The following is an 18254-nucleotide window of genomic DNA, read 5'->3' as shown; positions in this document are numbered from 1 at the left end:
AATAGTTAAACATTATTTAATTTACAAATAGCAGTAAAATGAGTTTGTGTACACTTACGGGCCTCATGGAACACAGGCAATGTCTGCTGAGTAAGGACCCTTACCTTTCTGATTATGAATAGTTTTGCCAGTGATCCACTGAAAATAGGCGGTGACCCTCAACTGCCACCTCCCTGACACCCTCGACCCTCCTGGTACTCAAACTTCCCATCCCTGGCACTCACCCTTCACCTCCATGGCACTAGCCCTTCATCACCCTGGCCTGGCAGCTACCCTTCGCCTCTTGCACTCACCCATCCCCTCCCTGGCATTCACCCGTGACCCTCCTGACTCTTACGTCTCACCTCCCTGGCACTCACCCTTCATCCCCCTGACCTGGCACTCAACCTTCACCTCCCTGGAACTAGCCCATAACCCCCCTGGCCTGGCAGCTACCCCTCACCCCTGGCACTCATACTACCCCCTTCTCGGTACTCACCCTTCCCCTCCCTGGCACTCACCCTTGACCCTCCTGACTCTTACGTCTCATCTCCCTGACACACACTCCTCACCTCTCTGACACTCACCCTTCACCCCCCCCCCCCTGGCCTGACAGTCACCCATGTCCCAACTGGCATTCACTCATCACCTCCTGGGACTCGCCCTTGACCCTCCTGGCACTAGCCCTGTTTCCCCCAAGAACAAAAAATAACAAGCATTGGCATAGCCAATAGGTTTCGCCCTTGGGACCTTATACGTTTTTAGCCACGCAACAGTTGATGTTGTTACACCAAGGGTATTGTGCTGCATAACTAAATACTTAGAAGGTCCCAAAAGCGAGACCTATTGGCTATGCCAATGCTTGTTGTTGTTAGGGCGAGGTCCATGAATATAAGCTGCACCTTTTGTTTGGTCGAGCGCATATTTAGGCCTAGGATACATTGCTCAACTGTGTTGCCCACATTTCGCTGTGTGACTGTGATTATGTGAAGTCTGACTCCCAGAAACTTCGTAAGCGAGGGCATGCCCATATCATGTCAACTAATTCGGCCTCATCCAGATGACCTTGAGGACATTGGTGTTGTGTTTGTGGGAACATCCGTAGTAGCCTACGCGGTGTAAGGTAAGCTGTATGGAGTAGCATAGTTTGTATACATTTAAACGTAGCATTTCTGGACACTCATTTGGGGTATTCTAAAAGACCACCCCATTCCTTGTATGAGAGCTCCCGCCCTATATCCTCCACCAATTTATCACGTAGTTCTGTGAGCTCTATCACGGCGTGTGCCCGTATACCCACATATAGCCATTTTATAAGATGTCTCCCTCTTCCCATGTAATATAGGGTCTTAACCAATTTGTGGGTTGTGGGTTGGGGGTTCTTGTCTCTGAGGGGCCCAATGTTTTCTGATGTATTGCAGAAGTGCAGCATGTATTAGGTATAAATGATCTGGTTTCTCTCACAAAGTTCTCGTGGTCCATCAGTATCCCATTATTGAATCAGTCATCCACTCTGCTTACTCCTTCATCCAACCAGGCTCCAATCCTGCGCTTTGTGCTCACTGAAGTATCACTACAGTATCATAATGTGAGAAAAAAAAACTATAGTTTTGAGTTGAGCTAATCCCTGTGGTGCTTAGATTAGCTCAGTTAAAGAGCATATTAATAGGGCGATCATAAGTTGCTGTTATGTCTGGAAGACCCTCTGTAGTGCAAAAGAGTACCTGACAATGTTTTCACATCTTTCAATCTTATTACGAATTGTATATTCATATGATTTTTTAGGTCTCGCAGAGAGACCTATTGTGGCTAAACCAGCGGATTTCCGACAGTTCACGACGCGAGTCCACATCAAAGCTATTAGCCTCCCTCCCACAGGCAACAAGAGGCTAGTTCACGATGCGCGTCCACATCACAGCCATCAGCCTCCTTCCCACGGGCAGCTTGGCCTCAGACATTCACCCCAGCGCAACTTTTCCTCCCCCCTAATTACATCCCTGCTGTTTACTTCTTTCACGGCCGCGAGGCGTGCTTCAAAGGGATCCGCCGCCTGTTTTAATTACATTAGCTTAGTTTTGGTGATTTTGGTTAATATTGGGTCTAAAGTTACTTTTTTTTATTGCTGCGCTTCGCCAATGCTTCTTTTTTTAAGTTTCTCTCGGATTCTTTTCTCGAGTCTGGCCTTTACTTGTCTTGGCATACGATCCACTGCCCTCATCATTATCACTTCCTCTGGCGTCCTGTCCTTTTGATTCGACTTACCGCATCTCTTTTCGTAGCCCCCTTCATTTCTAATTCTGTCTCATCCGTTTACGTAGTCTATTTCCTGGTCTCACCTGTCATATCATATGACTTCTTTCTTTTCTCTGGACCTTCCCCCAAGTCTTGTACTTTTCCAGACACATTTTAAACTTTTTATCCCGACTTAAGCCTTTCTCTCTGACCTATTATCTCTTCTCACCCTCCTTCCCTTTGCATACCTCTTGACCACCCACCATACCATGCTGCTCTCAGCTTCCCCCGTTCCTGTACACCCCTTGTTTGAGCCACCGTCATTTTGTGTATTGAATCATGCCATTCCCAGCTAGCTCTGCCCTGCATCCTCTTACAGCTCATCGTTTGCACTCGTAGGAGGCGTTTACTGCGGGGTCTCCTTTCCTTCATTCTTTCATCATCGCTTTCATGGTACAATGTGAGATTTCCTGCTTGCACCCAAGAGCGAGAATGTCAGCGAATGCAAATATGTGCAGAGTAGAAAGACTCCTCTGCTGGAAACAGCTGCTGGCTCAGCTGGTCGCCTCACTTTGGTGACTCCTCGGTGCCAAGGAGAAGGGTTAGCGGGTCGGTGCTGCTGTATGTATTTATTTATTTTATTTATTTAGTGCATTTTTATATAGCGCGGACTTTACCCAAAGGTGTCAGAGCGCTTCACAACAGAACCAAGAATGTTACATGAGGAGAATAGTCTATATTTTACACGTTACAGAAACATGTACTGTTACGTTCAGGAGCCTTGTCCTTGCAACAGCTATTAATAGGCTGAGGTTTGGACTCAGCACTTCGGAGGCTTCTAGAGCACAAAGTATGCCAAATAAATGTAGCTGCTCGCTCACCGCTCAGGTCGTCGCCTTTCAGTGATAATCGCCCTCAGTGGAGTCTCAGTGACGCCATCCTCCTTTGCTCAAGCACCACAGTGCTGGCAAGTGGCCCCGTGTCATGTTTATTCAGCCGTCCCTGCCGCTTTAGCCAGCATCACTTTTAGAGCCCGTGGCTTTGACTTGGATTACCGCTCTATTAGCAGAAATATGTACGTTCTTTTATAGAACGTAATCTCATCATAAAGTACTTATCAACTATATACAGAAAGACATAGTATTTACAAAAATATTGCAAAGCACAGGCACGCGCTTGGCCTCGCACACCACCATCATTTGTCTTCAAAGGCTTGAAAGCTTGAAGGCTATCTGCTTCCCCGCCCCTTCCCTGGTGTTTATGGCTTATCTCGCTCGCTAATGCGTTTTTCCCCTCCAACCCTTCCTTTGATGTCCCGTGGCATCTGCCTGTCCTTCACAGCCCCTCTCTGTCATGGAATCTCAAATTTGGGAACTACATCTTCAAAACAAGCCTGTTCATGTTGTCACTTGCAATTAGAATCCTTTCTTTCTTTCCTTTCATTCTTTTCTTTACTTCCTTTCCTTCCTTCCTTTCCATCCTTTCTTGCCTTCCTTTTCTTTCTTCCTTTCCTTTCTTTCTTTCCTCCCTTCTTCTTTCTTTCTTTCTTTCGTTCTTTCTTCCCTTCCCTTCCACAGCACCACTCAGCACCACCACAGCATCACTCAGCGCCACCCCAGCATCACTCAGCGCCACTCCGGCATCACTCAGCACCACCACATCATCACTCAGCGCTACCCCAGCATCACTCAGCACCACCAATGCACCACTCATCACCACCCCATTATCACTCAGCACCACCACATTATCACTCAGCACCACCACATTATCACTCAGCACCACCACATTATCACTCAGCATCACCACAGCACCACTCCGCACCACCACAGCACCACTCAGCACCACCACATCATCACTTAGCACCACCACATCATCACTCAGCACCACCACATCATCACTCAACACCACCACATCATCACTCAGCACCACCACATCATCACTCAGCACCACCACAGCATCACTCGGCATCACCACAGCATCACTCGGCACCACTACAGCATCACTCTGCACCACCACAGCATCACTCTGCACCACCACAGCATCACTCGGCACCACCGCAGCATCACTCAGCATCACTTAGCACCACCACAGCACCACTCAGCACCACTCAGCACCACCACATCATCACTCAGCACCACCACATCATCACTCAGCACCACTCAGCATCACCACAGCATCACCACATCATCACTCAGCATCACCACAGCACCACTCAGCACCACTCAGCATCACCACAGCATCACCACAGCATCACTCAGCACGACCACAGCACCACTCAGTGCCGCCACAGCACCACTCAGCGCCGTCACAGCACCACTCAGCGCTACCACAGCACCACTCAGCGCCACCACAGCACCACTCAGCGCCACCACAGCACCACTCTGCGCCACCACAGCACCACTCTGCGCCACCACAGCACCACTCTGCGCCACCACAGCACCACTCTGCGCCACCACAGCACCACTCTGCGCCACCACAGCATCACTCTGCGCCACCACAGCATCACTCTGCGCCACCACAGCATCACTCAGCACCACTTAGCAGCACCACTCGGCACCACCACATTATCACTCGGCACCACCAGCACCACTCGGTACCACCACAGCACCACTCGGCAGCACCACTCGGCAACACCAAAGCACCACTCGGCAACACCATAGCACCACTCGGCACCACCACAGCATCACTCGGCACCACCACACCACCACCACAGCAGCACTTGGCACCACCACAGCACCACCACAGCACCACCACAGCATCACTCGGCACCACCACAGCATCACTCGGCACCACCACAGCGGCACTCGGCACCACCACAGCGGCACTCGGCACCACCACAGCATCACTCGGCACCACCACAGCATCACTCGGCACCACCACAGCATCACTCGGCACCACCACAGCATCACTCGGCACCACCACAGCATCACTCGGCACCACCACAGCATCACTCGGCACCACCACAGCATCACTCAGCACCACCACAGCATCACTCAGCACCACCACAGCATCACTCAGCAGCAACACAGCATCACTCAGCGCAACCCCAGGTTATAGGTGTCACATTTGCGAAAGTTATAGCTATTGGCATTGTAAATGACAAAGATATTAATTTAGCTATTTTCAAAACCAACACATAAATAAAAAAATTGTTATTTACAAGACCAATAGCTGAAACTTTCCTAATGCGAGACCTATTGCATTGCAAATGCTTGTTTTCTTTCCTGTTAGGTATGAGCAGGTGATCTATGCTGCTCACTAATGCCCAGGTGAATGTTTAACCCCTTGCATGCTGATGACGGAGCGGTTCCGTCATCAGCTACGGGTGAGCTGTGCTGATGACGGAACCGTTCCGTCATGACTCCGCCCGCGCAAGGCGGAGTCAGCATGGGCGGGGAATTCCCGCCGCACGCAAGGGGTTAACATAATAAATAACAAATGAACCAATGTTGCCCCAGGGTACATACTTGATTGAAATGCACAGCTTACATCTGTAGATGTCCGATAAGCTACCGAGATAATTATTCCATAAAATTACACCATTTGCCTGATTTACCCGGATCAGGCGGGATTTATGCCACAGCGGGCCACCCGCCATAACATTAGACGGGCTCAGGTTGCGGTATCGGCTTGGAGAGGATTGGGGGAGCCGGCCGCGTTGTTCCTGGCGGATATGGGCAGGGCATTTGATTCCCTCAGCTGGACATACCTCTTTGCCCTGCTGAGCCGCCTGATTCTCGGCCCACGCTTACTGGCGTATGTCCAATTGCTATATACTGGTCTTAACGCATCGGTGCGTGTCGGAGGCGCGATATCTCGCTCGTTGCCGGTCCGGAGGGGGGCGCGGCAGGGCTTTCCCCTCTCCCCGTATTTATTCGCACTCGCCATGGAGCCCCTCGCGGCGTGGGTGCGCATTGATGCTCAACTCAGGGAATTCCGATGGGCGACTCGCCTTTCCGACCGAATAGGGTTATACGCTGACGACGTCCTGTTCTTTCTCATTGCCCTGGACCGTTCCGGGCCGCGGTTGTTGCGCATTCTGCATATCTTTGGTGAGACCTCGGGCCTATACATGAATCCAGGCAAATCCACGTTGTGGCTGCTGGGTGACCAGCGGACAGTGGGAGACTGGGCATCGGGCCTCCGGGTGGTGACAGACGGGGTGAAATAGCTGGGAGTCTTCTTATCTGAAGACGCGGCTGTATCCCGGGAACGCAACATCACTCCGGTGTGGGACCGGGTGCGCGAGGACATGAAGGTTTGGGCGCGGATGCCGTTATCTATTCACGGCCGGTCTGCACTTTTCAAAATGGTAGCGCTCCCACGCCTAGTGTATCAACTACAGAATCATCCATTTGTAATTCCCCCCGCTGGTTTCGGCAGCTCAACTCGGCACTGAGCGGTTTTCTGTGGGAGGGAGGAGTGGCTTGGGTGGCCCTACGGACGTGCTTTCTTTCAACTTATCGGATGTGCTATCATACTACCAAGCGGCGCACCTCCTGGTACTGAATGACTGGTGGTTTGGCGACCGGGGGGACCCGGCCTACGCCATCGAGAGACACTTAATGGGCTCGGCGTCCTTGCACACGCTGTTGTATGCGGCCCCCCTTCGGAGGTCCCTCCCATCAGTCACACAGGTGGTCTTTCTGGTGTGGAGGCAGGCACTGAGGCGGACTGGTTGGTGGAAAAGTGGAGAAGTGTGGCTCACTGGTTAGAGCAGGTAGACCCTGAAGCAGAGGTCAGACCCGGGACCAGGGTTCAATTCCCGACGCGGCAGGGTCTTGAGCTCAAATGTCCATGGACTCGATAATTCTCGCTTCGGTGCCTGACCTAATCATGGGTTCACACTCTGCAACTCTGGGCATTAAGCTTGCTTAATCTCCACAACGGCCCCCTGCGGCGGGATGCCTGGCTTTCACCTTGGGGATGCCCTGTAGGGGCTATCTCACAGGGAAAAGCCAGGACGGGTTTCCAAGGCAAGCGCGGAGATACCCCTTCGGGGGTCGATTCTGGCGCTATATAAGAAACATAATAATGTCCTTACGTAGGAGACCCCCCTCTGGCGCAATGAAAGGCTCCCGCTATTAGATGCCTTGACGGGCTTCAGGGGCTGGGACGCCATAGGCATCTCGACCCTGGGCGACGTTCTGTCTGGAGATACCCTTAAATCCTTCATGGACCTGCAGGAGGACTTCGGGATGCCCCGCACCCAGTTCTATCAATACCTCCAATTTCGCTATGCCCTGGCACCCTCCCTAGTCGGTCTGGAACAAATCCCCGAATTCAGTCCCATTGAAGCAAAAATGTTCATGGGAGAGCTGCCAGACAAGAAGCTATCACGTATTTATCAGATGCTGGTGCGACATTGCTCCTCGGACTTGAGTGGCCTTAAAGCCCACTGGGAGCGGGAGCTGGATGACGAAGACTGGGTTGAGGCCCTCGAGAGTCCCAGGGCGGCAGCCATATCCACGCGCCTGCGACTAATTCAGTTCCGCTGCTTGCATCGCACCTACTACACCAGACAGCGGCTGTGGAAGGCAGGACTAGTAGCGTCCCCCGACTGCCTCCGTTGCGGGATGGAGGTGGGCACACTGATACACACGGTTTGGGACTGTGCATCGCTGCGAAGGTTTTGGGATGGGGTTCATCGTTACCTGGCTGAGGTTTTGGCCTGGGAGGTACGGAGGGACCCTAAACTTGCGTTGCGTTATGGCTGGGGTTGGAGGAAACGGGTATAAGCGCCATTTAATGCTGTTAGGATTTACTCTGGCGAAACGAGATATAGCGAAAGCATGGAAAGCCCCCCAGGCCCCGTCACTCGCGGCGTGGAAGAATGGCATGGACTTTTGTATGGGCATAGAACGATCTGTGTTTCTAGCAAGGGGCTGTCACCGGAAGCATTTCAAAATTTGGAAACGATGGGCGGACTACCGGGGCCTGGACCTAGACCCGCCACCAGAGGAGGTTACCCTCCCGACGATATGAGGACACGATCTATGAACAATGGCAGCTGGTTTGAAATGTACGTGGCGTAGTACTACACTTTTATCTTATGTTAATGTTAATATTAATTTATTAAGCGCTCGTACGCCCTGGGGCTTCATGGCGCTATAGGAAGGAACACAGCGCACCGGTTAAAAGCAGAGATGAAGCAACTCAGCAGTAAGCCTGGGAGAATAGCCAGGTTTTGAGGGGGTGTCTAAAACTCAAAATGTTACCGCTCAGTTTCAATTGAAGAGGAAGGGAGTTCCAGAAGGTGGCTGCAAGGTGATCAAAGCAGCAACCGCCTAGACGCTTCCTCTTATAAGAGGGGACGTTCAAGAGGGATTTGTGAGCGGACCGGAGATTGCGGGAAGGATCGTATCTGATGAACAGATCTCTGATGAACTTGGGGCCAGAATCATGTAGGGATTTAAATAAAATGCACCCCGTTTTGAAAGCAACTCGCTGCTCAACAGGCAGCCAATGTAACTGTTTCAACCCTGATCTGACAGACTGCCTTTTAGAGAGGTTCAGAATAAGTCTGGCAGCCTGGTTTTGAACCAGCTGGAGGCGTTTTAACTCTCCAATTTGGAGCCCGAGGTAAAGGCTGTTGGAGAAGTCTAGTCGTGACAGGACCAAGGCAATAACAATCTGGGTAAGGGCAGCCGGAGAAAAGAAGCAAGCAATTTTCTTGATTTTCTTCAGTTGAAAGAAGCTGGATGACACCACTGCGCCTACCTGTCTTTTCAGGGACAGATCCTCACTGATAAGTACTCCCAGACTTTTAACTGAAGATGACTTGGAGGGAGGAGCCCCCATGCTTGATGACCAAAAGCTTGGGTTCCAGCTTAGTACACTCTGCCCAGGCAAGACCAGTTCGGTCTTGCCTGGGTTGAGCTTCAAATGATTGCAGCTCATCCAACTCTGGATGTGAGACATGGTATTTTGAAATTCCTCCACTGAGTCCTTGGTGTTCAAAGGAAAGATGAGCTGCAAATCATCAGCATAATTGAAGATGGTAACTTTCGCTTTGCTTAGAGAGTACAATAGGGGGCGTAGGTATAGATTAAAGAGTAAAGGTGACAATGATGAGCCCTGAGGTACTCCACAGGTGGTGGATATAGTGGGAGCTGTGAAAGAGCCCAATCTTACAGATTGAGTGCGGCCGGTGATAAATGAACGGATCCAACTCAGCGCAGGGCCCCTGAGACCTGCTTGTTCGACACGGTTGACCAGGATGGTATAGTCAACCGTGTCGAACGCAGCCGAGAGGTCCAGTAGCACCAGGGCCTGGTGGATCCCGTTATCCGCGTTCCGCCTCAGGGTATTTTGTACCGACAGGATATCTGCCTCAGTCGAATGACATGGGCGGAAACCAGCTTGGTTAGGTGCGAGGTATTCTGTTTCTTCAACAAATTTGGACATGTTGTCACAGACATGAGCCTCCAAGAGTTTGGCACAGTATGGCAACAGTGATATAGGCCTGTAATTGAGCGGGTCTAGCGGGTTAGCTCCGACCTTCTTTAACAGGGGAATGAGTAGGGCTTTTTTGAGGTTGTTGGGGACTTTACCCTGTGAAAGAGATCCGTTCAGCATAGAAAGCATGCCCTCAGGGATAGCAGTTCCCACCTCTCTCAAGATGTGCGGAGGGCAGATGTCATCAGGTGAGCCTGATTTGACCCTGGCGAAAAGCTTAGATAGAGTAACGCCATCAATGAGGGGAAATGATTCCAGAGTTGAAGAATTATAATACGTATCAACCAAAGGGGAGGAGAACAGAGTAGTGGAGATGGTTTGTTTTATAGTGCAGATTTTATCAAAGAAAAAAGAATTCAGTGAATTACAAAGGTCCTGAGTGGGGGCCACAGGTTGAGAAGTTCTATCACTGCCACTAAGACTTTCAACGATATTGAACAATTCTTTTGATTTGTTACGGGAATTGAGGATTTTTTCCGAGAAGTAATCAGTTTTGTGTTTCTGGACAAGTTTCTGATAGTCCTTTCGAGCCCTGCAGTAGTTGGCTTTATCTAGTGCTGAGTACGCTATTCGCCACTTCCGCTCTTTTTGACGAACTTATGCGTTAGGTGGGGAGCAGGCACGCAGGGAGGGCACGGGAGGGGGGAGTGGGGAGGGAAGAAGGTTTACATATTGACTACATTCTGTGTTCGACATTTTTCCTGGAAGGGATTCAATTGTTTCTTATGTTTTAAATGTACTTGAAGATCTTTGCCGATACAATGATGGTGGCATTAGCCTCTGGGTGACGGAGCCATGCATATGTGACTTCAATAAAATCTGTTTAAAAATAAAAAATTACACCATTTGCCTCAATTCTGGAAAAAAAAAGTTTTTACTTGTTTGAGATGAAGAGAAAAACTTGCATTAGGAGCTATTTATATTAACTCCAATGATTTGTATATTAGTCGTTCGCCTGTTTTATTTGTAAAAGATTTGACTCTATTTTGTTGGGCCTCGGGCATTATAAATTGTAGTTGCCACATGTACGCCGATGACACCCAACTTTATCTCAAATTACAATCACCCAAAGACATAATGCTCCTGAATTCAACGATCAGAAGCACCCAATCATGGCTGGCCGCTAATCATCTCAAACTCAATGCTCTTAAAACAGAGTTCCTCTTGATCTCACCTCCCGCGAAGATCACTACCGCTCAAATTTGGCTTAAACACCTAACGGCACTCAATGTTCATCCCACCATCGTGGACTCAGCAAAATCTTTAGGCATAACACTTGACACCAATCTCAACATGCAGGAACACATCAACAAAGCAACTAAGGGTGCGAACTACCAGATCAATACCTTAAGGAAACTCAAACCCTTCCTTCCAGCCAAAGATTCCAATTGTTATTTACTCACATGTCGTACCCTTCGTCTGTAAAGCGCTCTGATATCTGCAAAGATCTTGTTCGCGCTATATAAAACTTTCAAAATAAATAAATAAATAAATAGCAATAATTCCTTGCACTCTTCAAAATGCTGCGAAAATGCCCATTTCATGCAACGAAAAATTGGAAGGAGTGTATTGCTCTTAATTAACAGTAGCCTCTTACAAGTTAAGGAGCTCTGTTGTTCAGTGTCAGAGCTTTGCAATTGCACTTAAATTTGTTGATGATAGCAAGAAAGGTTAAGAAGGGTGTCTGGTGGCTGAACCGGTTTCCCAATAAGAGAGATGTGAAAATATAGCTATAATGAATGCTGCATTACTCTGACTCAGTAAACTGAAAGACAGCAGTTGAGCCATAATTCTCTTCTTGTGTTCGTTTCTGTGAAGTGAGGTCTGGGAAAAAATGTAGCCTTCATTTATGTCCTGCTTTCATTTCTATATGAAATAGAAACAAAAGCAGGACTTCAATAAAGGTTAAATTGCCTTGCAGATACAAATGATAAAATAAATAATTGGACCATGAGGCACCGCAAAAAATACGTCAGAGTGAAATAAATTACCAAGCCCTGGTAGTGTAAAATCTGACAGGAATCTTAAAATTATCTAAGCCCCATGAGTAGCAAAGAGAGGCTACTAGGACCTGAAAAAAATTACCATGTTAGGTTGCTATGGAATGACCATCCTGGGGTCAGACAATCACAATGTGTAAAGAAAATACATTAGGATGCCATGCTAGTTTCAGGCTCACACTTGAGCCTGTCAAATACATTACATTAATGAAACAAAGGCCTTCAGCAGTAAAAAAAAAAATACAGAGAGAATTATTTTTTATATAGAATGAATTGATGAGATTACGTATTGAATGTGACAAAAAGTGATGATTGATGGAACTATTAAGATGCATGATAAGTCACTCTGTCTAGTGTTCAAAGCTTTGCATGGGTCTGGACCTGTTTCTATGCGGAGAAAGTTTGAATGATATGTTCCAGCAAGAAGCCTCCGCTCTTCATCGGTGAGACTGGTGAAAATACAGAGAGTCAGGAGAGCAACATCAGGTGGCAGAACTTTTGGCGTAGCAGCTGCCAGACTTTGGAATGAACTTCCACTGGAATTGAGACAAGTCGGCGATCTCCTTTCTTTTAGAAAGAGTCTAAAAACCTGGTTGTTCCCCAAAGTTTAACTTGGTTGTCAGCCGTTGGGCACACTTACAAACTGTAATCTGAGAATGCTAGCGCCTGGATGCCTGCTTAGTGACAGAGCGCTTTATAAATAAAATAAATAAATTATAAATAAAGAAATGATAGTACCTCATGTATTGCAATGGAAGCACTCCATTGGCGGCGGATTGTTATACCGATCAACCAATAAGACAGGTGGAGAGAATGAGATGCCTACTTTATAATCAAGCATAATTCAAGCCCAATGTCATTTCATGTATTACTGAAAGTAAATAGACCCAAGATTGCAAAATCTGCGGGGCGTTTTTCATGGTAAATACAAAGATTAAGTTAAGTTAATTTAGAAAGGTGTACATGGAAATATTAGAATTTTGAAATAGTATTTATTATGCTTCTTTTGAATTTGATTACATGGTTTCATTATCAGCCGTAAGCTTATTCTCTTAGCTTCTTTTTAGGGTTCTTTTGACAAGCAGTTACCCTTGTTTGTATATTCTTACCTAGAAGCACTAACTACAAGTGTTTCAATAAGACTCTATAAATGGCTGAACTGCGACCTTATGGAAATATTTCTGTTTGCCGTATAGCACAGTGCAGTTGAAGCATAATGAATCCCTTACAAATGAGTGATGATGTGTTATTAATATACTTCTTTAAAAAAAATGGAACCTGGTGAAAACCATGGAAAAGACATGCACTAATTCATACATTCTATTAATAAACAGTAAAGCTTACAAAATCAGGTGGGGTATGTGTGCAACCTCATAGTCTTTTAAAAAACTCTGCTCTTCTCTCACTCAGATCCGATGTCTTTCAAGAGTAAATGAAGACTAATATAATAGTTCCTCATGTTATTTTTTGCAGCCCGAAGAAAACAGAAGTGGTCTGTGGATCCCCGTAACACTGCCTGGAGTAAAGATGAATCGAAATTTGGACAGAAGATGTTGGAAAAAATGGGGTGGTCTAAGGGAAAGGTAATTATATTGGACAGGATGTTTTTAATAGTTCTAGACAAATCAGTCCCAGTATCCAATATTGTCTCTCTTGCATCCAGTCTGTACAGGAATTATTTGATATTTTTCACTGAAACCTTATCGCCTCCTTAATAAGCTTTTTCCTAAGCTCTATTTGCAGGGTGTGTGAATGGACCTGTCAATGCCATGCCAATTCACTTCTCACCCTAACTTTTGTATATTTTTAGGTCGAGGGACCGTCGCACTGCGAAGCAGTGGGCGGAGTCCCAAAGATTTTATGTTTTGGAGTTAGGGGGGCTTGAACCCGCCAGTGATCCAGCGTCACTATAGAAATTCTGTCTCTCTATAAACACCAATCTCTACCTGATACTCACCATACTAATCAAACTAAGGCCCATTGAACAGAGACAGAAAAGTGAATAACTGAATCATATGGCCTAATTAATCACACTATCAAAACTATATGTACATTATATACAACTGCAGTATAACATTTTATTTATAGAAAATCAAAGAAATCATTTAATTAGACCACTTTGGTCAATGAATCAGCTAATGGTAACGACTAAAATAATCAAGACCAGCTTGACGTTTTAAGTCTTTTATTTTTAAAGTTTCAAAGTTTCGGTTTCAAAATCTTTATTAGCTCATTTATTAATTTCAAACATTTTTATTAAATCAGTATTATCCATTAGTTTATTGGCACAAAGGTCTGGCACTTCAAAATTGCACAAAATTTATGAATTAAAATCAACATCAACCCTAATTCCCTATGTTAAGCTTTCTGACCTGAAAGGAAAAACATTTAATATGCAATCAGTATCTTAAGTGTCCAAGGGAAAATCGGACAGCACTTCGCCCTCAGGAACACTCAGCCCCGCTCCCCTCAATGGGCTAAGTTTTTATACTTTTTCTAACTCACTAATCTAACTAAACAATATATTTTTATTTGTTTTCAGCACCCTGATTGGTTGCTGACTGTCAGACCACCAAAAGGCCACCGCTTCCAAGTTTCAAAAACGTCACGGTTATTGTCAATTGACATGAAGCGACACCGGCTTCCGAAAGAATGATACAGTATCCAAAGTCTTTTACTGTTTCCTCCATAGCTCAGCCAAACCATCCCTTGTCACTTCCTTGGCCTTGGAGAAATAACGTCCAGAGCACACTTCGCACAAGTCTCTTTGTTTAGGCTTCAGTTTATTTCCAAAGAATAGTTTTTGTGAAAAAGCTTCAACATAGCTTTGCTTGGCTCTGTTCTCAGTCAGGCTAACCATCATTTTCAAAACTAGGCCTCAAGCCTTTCTCTCGGGCTAGTATGCAAACAAACACAAAAGAATAATTAATACAAGAAAAGAAAGTCGTTATGTTATCCAATCTCTATTACTAATATCATCCCATTAGTACAAATCACCTAGCAGAAGCACATTTAAAAGCAGCACATTTATAATTTACCTTTCTTCATAATCCAGCATAAATCTGAAACGATAAAAAGAAATACAAACACAACATAGATAACAAGTCAACATAGACAATAGCACATAAAAATTAAGCACATGCCATCAATAAATCAGCCGCATTAATGTTGACAAAGACAATAGGTCAAACAAAACAACATTAGTAATGTATTATTTATCGCACCAGCAAATGCAACAAGAGCGCATTTATCATTAAACCCACGTGTAATGCAATGATGATCTTTTAATCTAATTTGATTAAATACAACAAACATGCAGTAATTAATTAATATATTAGTTCATGTTACAAGGGATTAACTTCACGAGCCAGAATAAAATTATTTCTGAAACTCGCTCCATCAACTCCCTCACCTGATGATTTCAAAATCACCAAACACCCAAAATTTAGAAAAATTTGAACCCAATTTAGAGACGTCACATTTTGATTTCTTTCAGTAGTAGTCTCCCTAAACCCCTGGTTCTGCTGTTTGCTCAACACTTTCAAACTGAGCCCTTCGCATCTCCTCGAACTCATATTCCTTCTCTTGTTACTTTCTGAGTTTGTAAATCCTCCTCTTTTCTTTCTGGTGCTTATTTCTCTTGTGGATCATGCAACTAATGTTTAGCAGCAATATCACCATAATGATGACAATTACTGGATAGAGCACTTTGCCGATGATTGAGCCACCAATTTCTGAAAACCATTCTTTTATTGCCTCAATCCTTTTGCCTATTCGTTCAGTGAAGTTTTCTTCCTCCAGGGGTTCTATCTCCTCATGAAACTCTGTTATATTTTTAATAAGCGACTCTATATTCCGACTCTTGTCAGGAATATATGTACAACAATGCTGGACATGTAAAACCCCACAGACTCCTCCCTCTTTTGCAAGCAGAATGTCTAATGCAAGACGATTCTGCATAACCATGCTCCTGGTAGCAAAAAGTTCTGTGTTGACCAATTGAAAACCACTTGCTGTATCTGTAGACAATCTGTCTACAATTGTTGAAACTTTTCTTATTTTTATTGAATTCATGGTGATTCCTACCATAGGAATGACAGCACCAAAGATGTCTCCCAAGACTTCTGTAAAACTTTCTCTTTTGTACCTATTCAGGTGTTCACCAAATTCAAAGGTACCTTTTTCATTTCTGTCAACATGAAAATTTTTTGGAAAAACTAATCCAAGATAGCACGTCCCATACCAATGGTCTGGGAGGCTAAAATATGCCTTATTACCACAAATAAAATAAATTCCAGGAAAAATTGGATCCTTACCACCTTTAAATCCCCATCTCCCTATGATACGATAAGTATCTTCACATTGACTAGCACCAACAAAAAAAGTTATCATATAATGTGTTATCTCTTCTAATGCAAAATTTACCACTAACTGGTTCATCTATATGAATCGCTGCATTTGTGTTAACACCATTAAGCTTAGCATCCTCCATTTGCCAGTACTTAGACTTGGCATGTTTAAGCATCTATTTTCTTTTGTAAACAGCCCTTCTCTCCTCAACCATATCCAGGAAAGTCTTTTCTTCTGCTCTCATTTTGCATGTTAAATTATTTCTATAAGCATACTCATAATTAAGTTCATTAGTTACTAAAAAGAATTTCCTCATCTGTTTCGCAGGCTTAACTTTATTTAAGCTATTTACAACTTTGAGATTTGCAAAAACCTCATCAAAGTCTGAGTAATAATACTCCAGACGACCAGTTTGATAAAACAGACTAGCAATTACACTGCAAGTGATGCCATAGGTGAGAGGTAACATATTATAAGTAACCCCCTCTGAGACAGAAGCAGGCAGCTTCACACAGACCTAGCAATCCTTTACATTCATTACTTTAACATATTCAGACAGAAGCCTAGAAAATGAATTGCTAGAAAAATCTCCAACAGATCTATCTTGATGGATCTCTGGATTATGCTCAATAACTCTGCTAGACTTGCCAGCATGTTTTTCTTGTTTAGTCTCTGCCTTACTTGTTATATTAGTCTTTAGTTTCTGTTTATCAACACCAAATGGGTATACTACAGCTAAAATTAACCAAACCAGAATTAAAAGAACCACACAAATTGAAGACATTTTGCAACATCTTTTCAAAATAGAGCACCTTGAAGTATCAGAGCTAGGCATTTTAAAATTAATAAACAAAACAAAAATTTTAAAATAAGTAATAAACTATAAAACTAAAAACGAAATATCCCCCTTTTTAATTTTTTTTTTAAGAACCCTAAAACAGCTTTTCTTCGACCTTGCGTCACATGAACATGTGTTTTTCAGCTAAACACAATTTCTTCGACCTAAAGTCACCTAACACATTTTCTTCAGCCTTATGCCAGGAATCAAAACCCTTATCCAAAACTAAACAGCTTCAATCATTGTCACTAGCTTCTTCCAAATCTTCTTGACTACTGCTTCCTACCTCAACAATTGGCGGAATAATGATGTACGTCCACTCTGGGGACTTATACTTTTGATTTGGCTTTAGCACTCTTTTTGTCTTACGAGTGATTACTTCAATTTTCTTATTCTTTTCGTCTTTCTTATCAGAGTCACCTCCCTGACTAGAAATTTGGTTAATCTGCTCTTTTGATCTCTTCACCAGTTTAAATTTCAGGTTATCTTCTGGCCAAATATCTCCTTTTCTCAAGATTTTCTTTTTTGGCACGTTTTTGTTACTTTCAGCTTTCCAAGCTCTTTTTCTGAATTTTCTTATTTCAGACTCTTCATCACTCCCATCTGTGTCTGTTTCTGAGACTTCAAATCTGTATTTAGGAACTTCTTTACTCGGCAGCTTCACTCCATTAGGAACATCATCCTTACAGCTGGTACTTGGTAATTCTTCTTCTTCTTCAGGAATCACCTTCAACTTCCCAATTTCAGAATTCTTGCTCCTGCACACAGAGCTACTCTTTTGCCTTTCAATACTCTCCTTATTCAGATTGTTATCCTGCTCAGTCTTTTTCTTCTGAATCTTCTTTTTCTTTTTGAGATTCTCTTTCTTTCAAATTTTCTTCAACATCTTGATCTCCAGTCACAATATCCAGATCTTTTTCACTCAAGGCCTGATCTGCGTCTAGATTCTCCAGATGTTGATCTTCCTGCTGATCATCAGATTCTTGATCTTCAGGGTCTCCTTCTGAATCTGAATCAGTTGTTGTCTCACTTTCGTCATCAAGATTATCAGGAGGTGGTACACAAATGGTATGGCTTGCATGCACCCACCTTTTCAAACCTCTACACTTAATGGCATTTGTTGTGACAAGAATTACTTGTCTAGCCTTTTGCCATCTAGGTACTAAGCAGTTTCTCCTTCGATGCGCTTTGGTCCTCACCCAATCTCCAGGCAACAGATCATGAGCTTGTTCTTTCTCCTTAGTTATTACATCTGTTCCCACCTGATGAAATACAGAAATAACTACATCAGAAAGGTTCTGACAGTATTCAATGATTGCACTATCATTAATACTCAAGAGTTTGCCAACTGGAACAAATACATGCCTCATTACTCTGCCCATTAAAATATCATGGGG

The 18254-nt window shown here is 44.7% G+C and overlaps 1 protein-coding gene across 1 annotated transcript in view; it reads left to right on the top strand.

Annotated features, from left to right (window-relative positions):
- Positions 1-18254, top strand: part of PINX1 (PIN2 (TERF1) interacting telomerase inhibitor 1) — a 512666-nt gene that overhangs the window by 21748 nt on the left and 472664 nt on the right. The window contains exon 2 of the mRNA XM_086926181.1: positions 13143-13252. Coding sequence (XP_086782307.1) covers positions 13143-13252 — 110 coding nt within the window. The remainder of the gene's footprint in view (positions 1-13142; positions 13253-18254) is intronic.

This window comes from Lissotriton vulgaris, chromosome 6 (assembly GCF_964263255.1).
Source record: "Lissotriton vulgaris chromosome 6, aLisVul1.2, whole genome shotgun sequence".
Taxonomy (NCBI): Eukaryota; Metazoa; Chordata; class Amphibia; order Caudata; family Salamandridae; genus Lissotriton; species Lissotriton vulgaris.
This window is presented reverse-complemented; position numbering and strand designations above follow the sequence as displayed.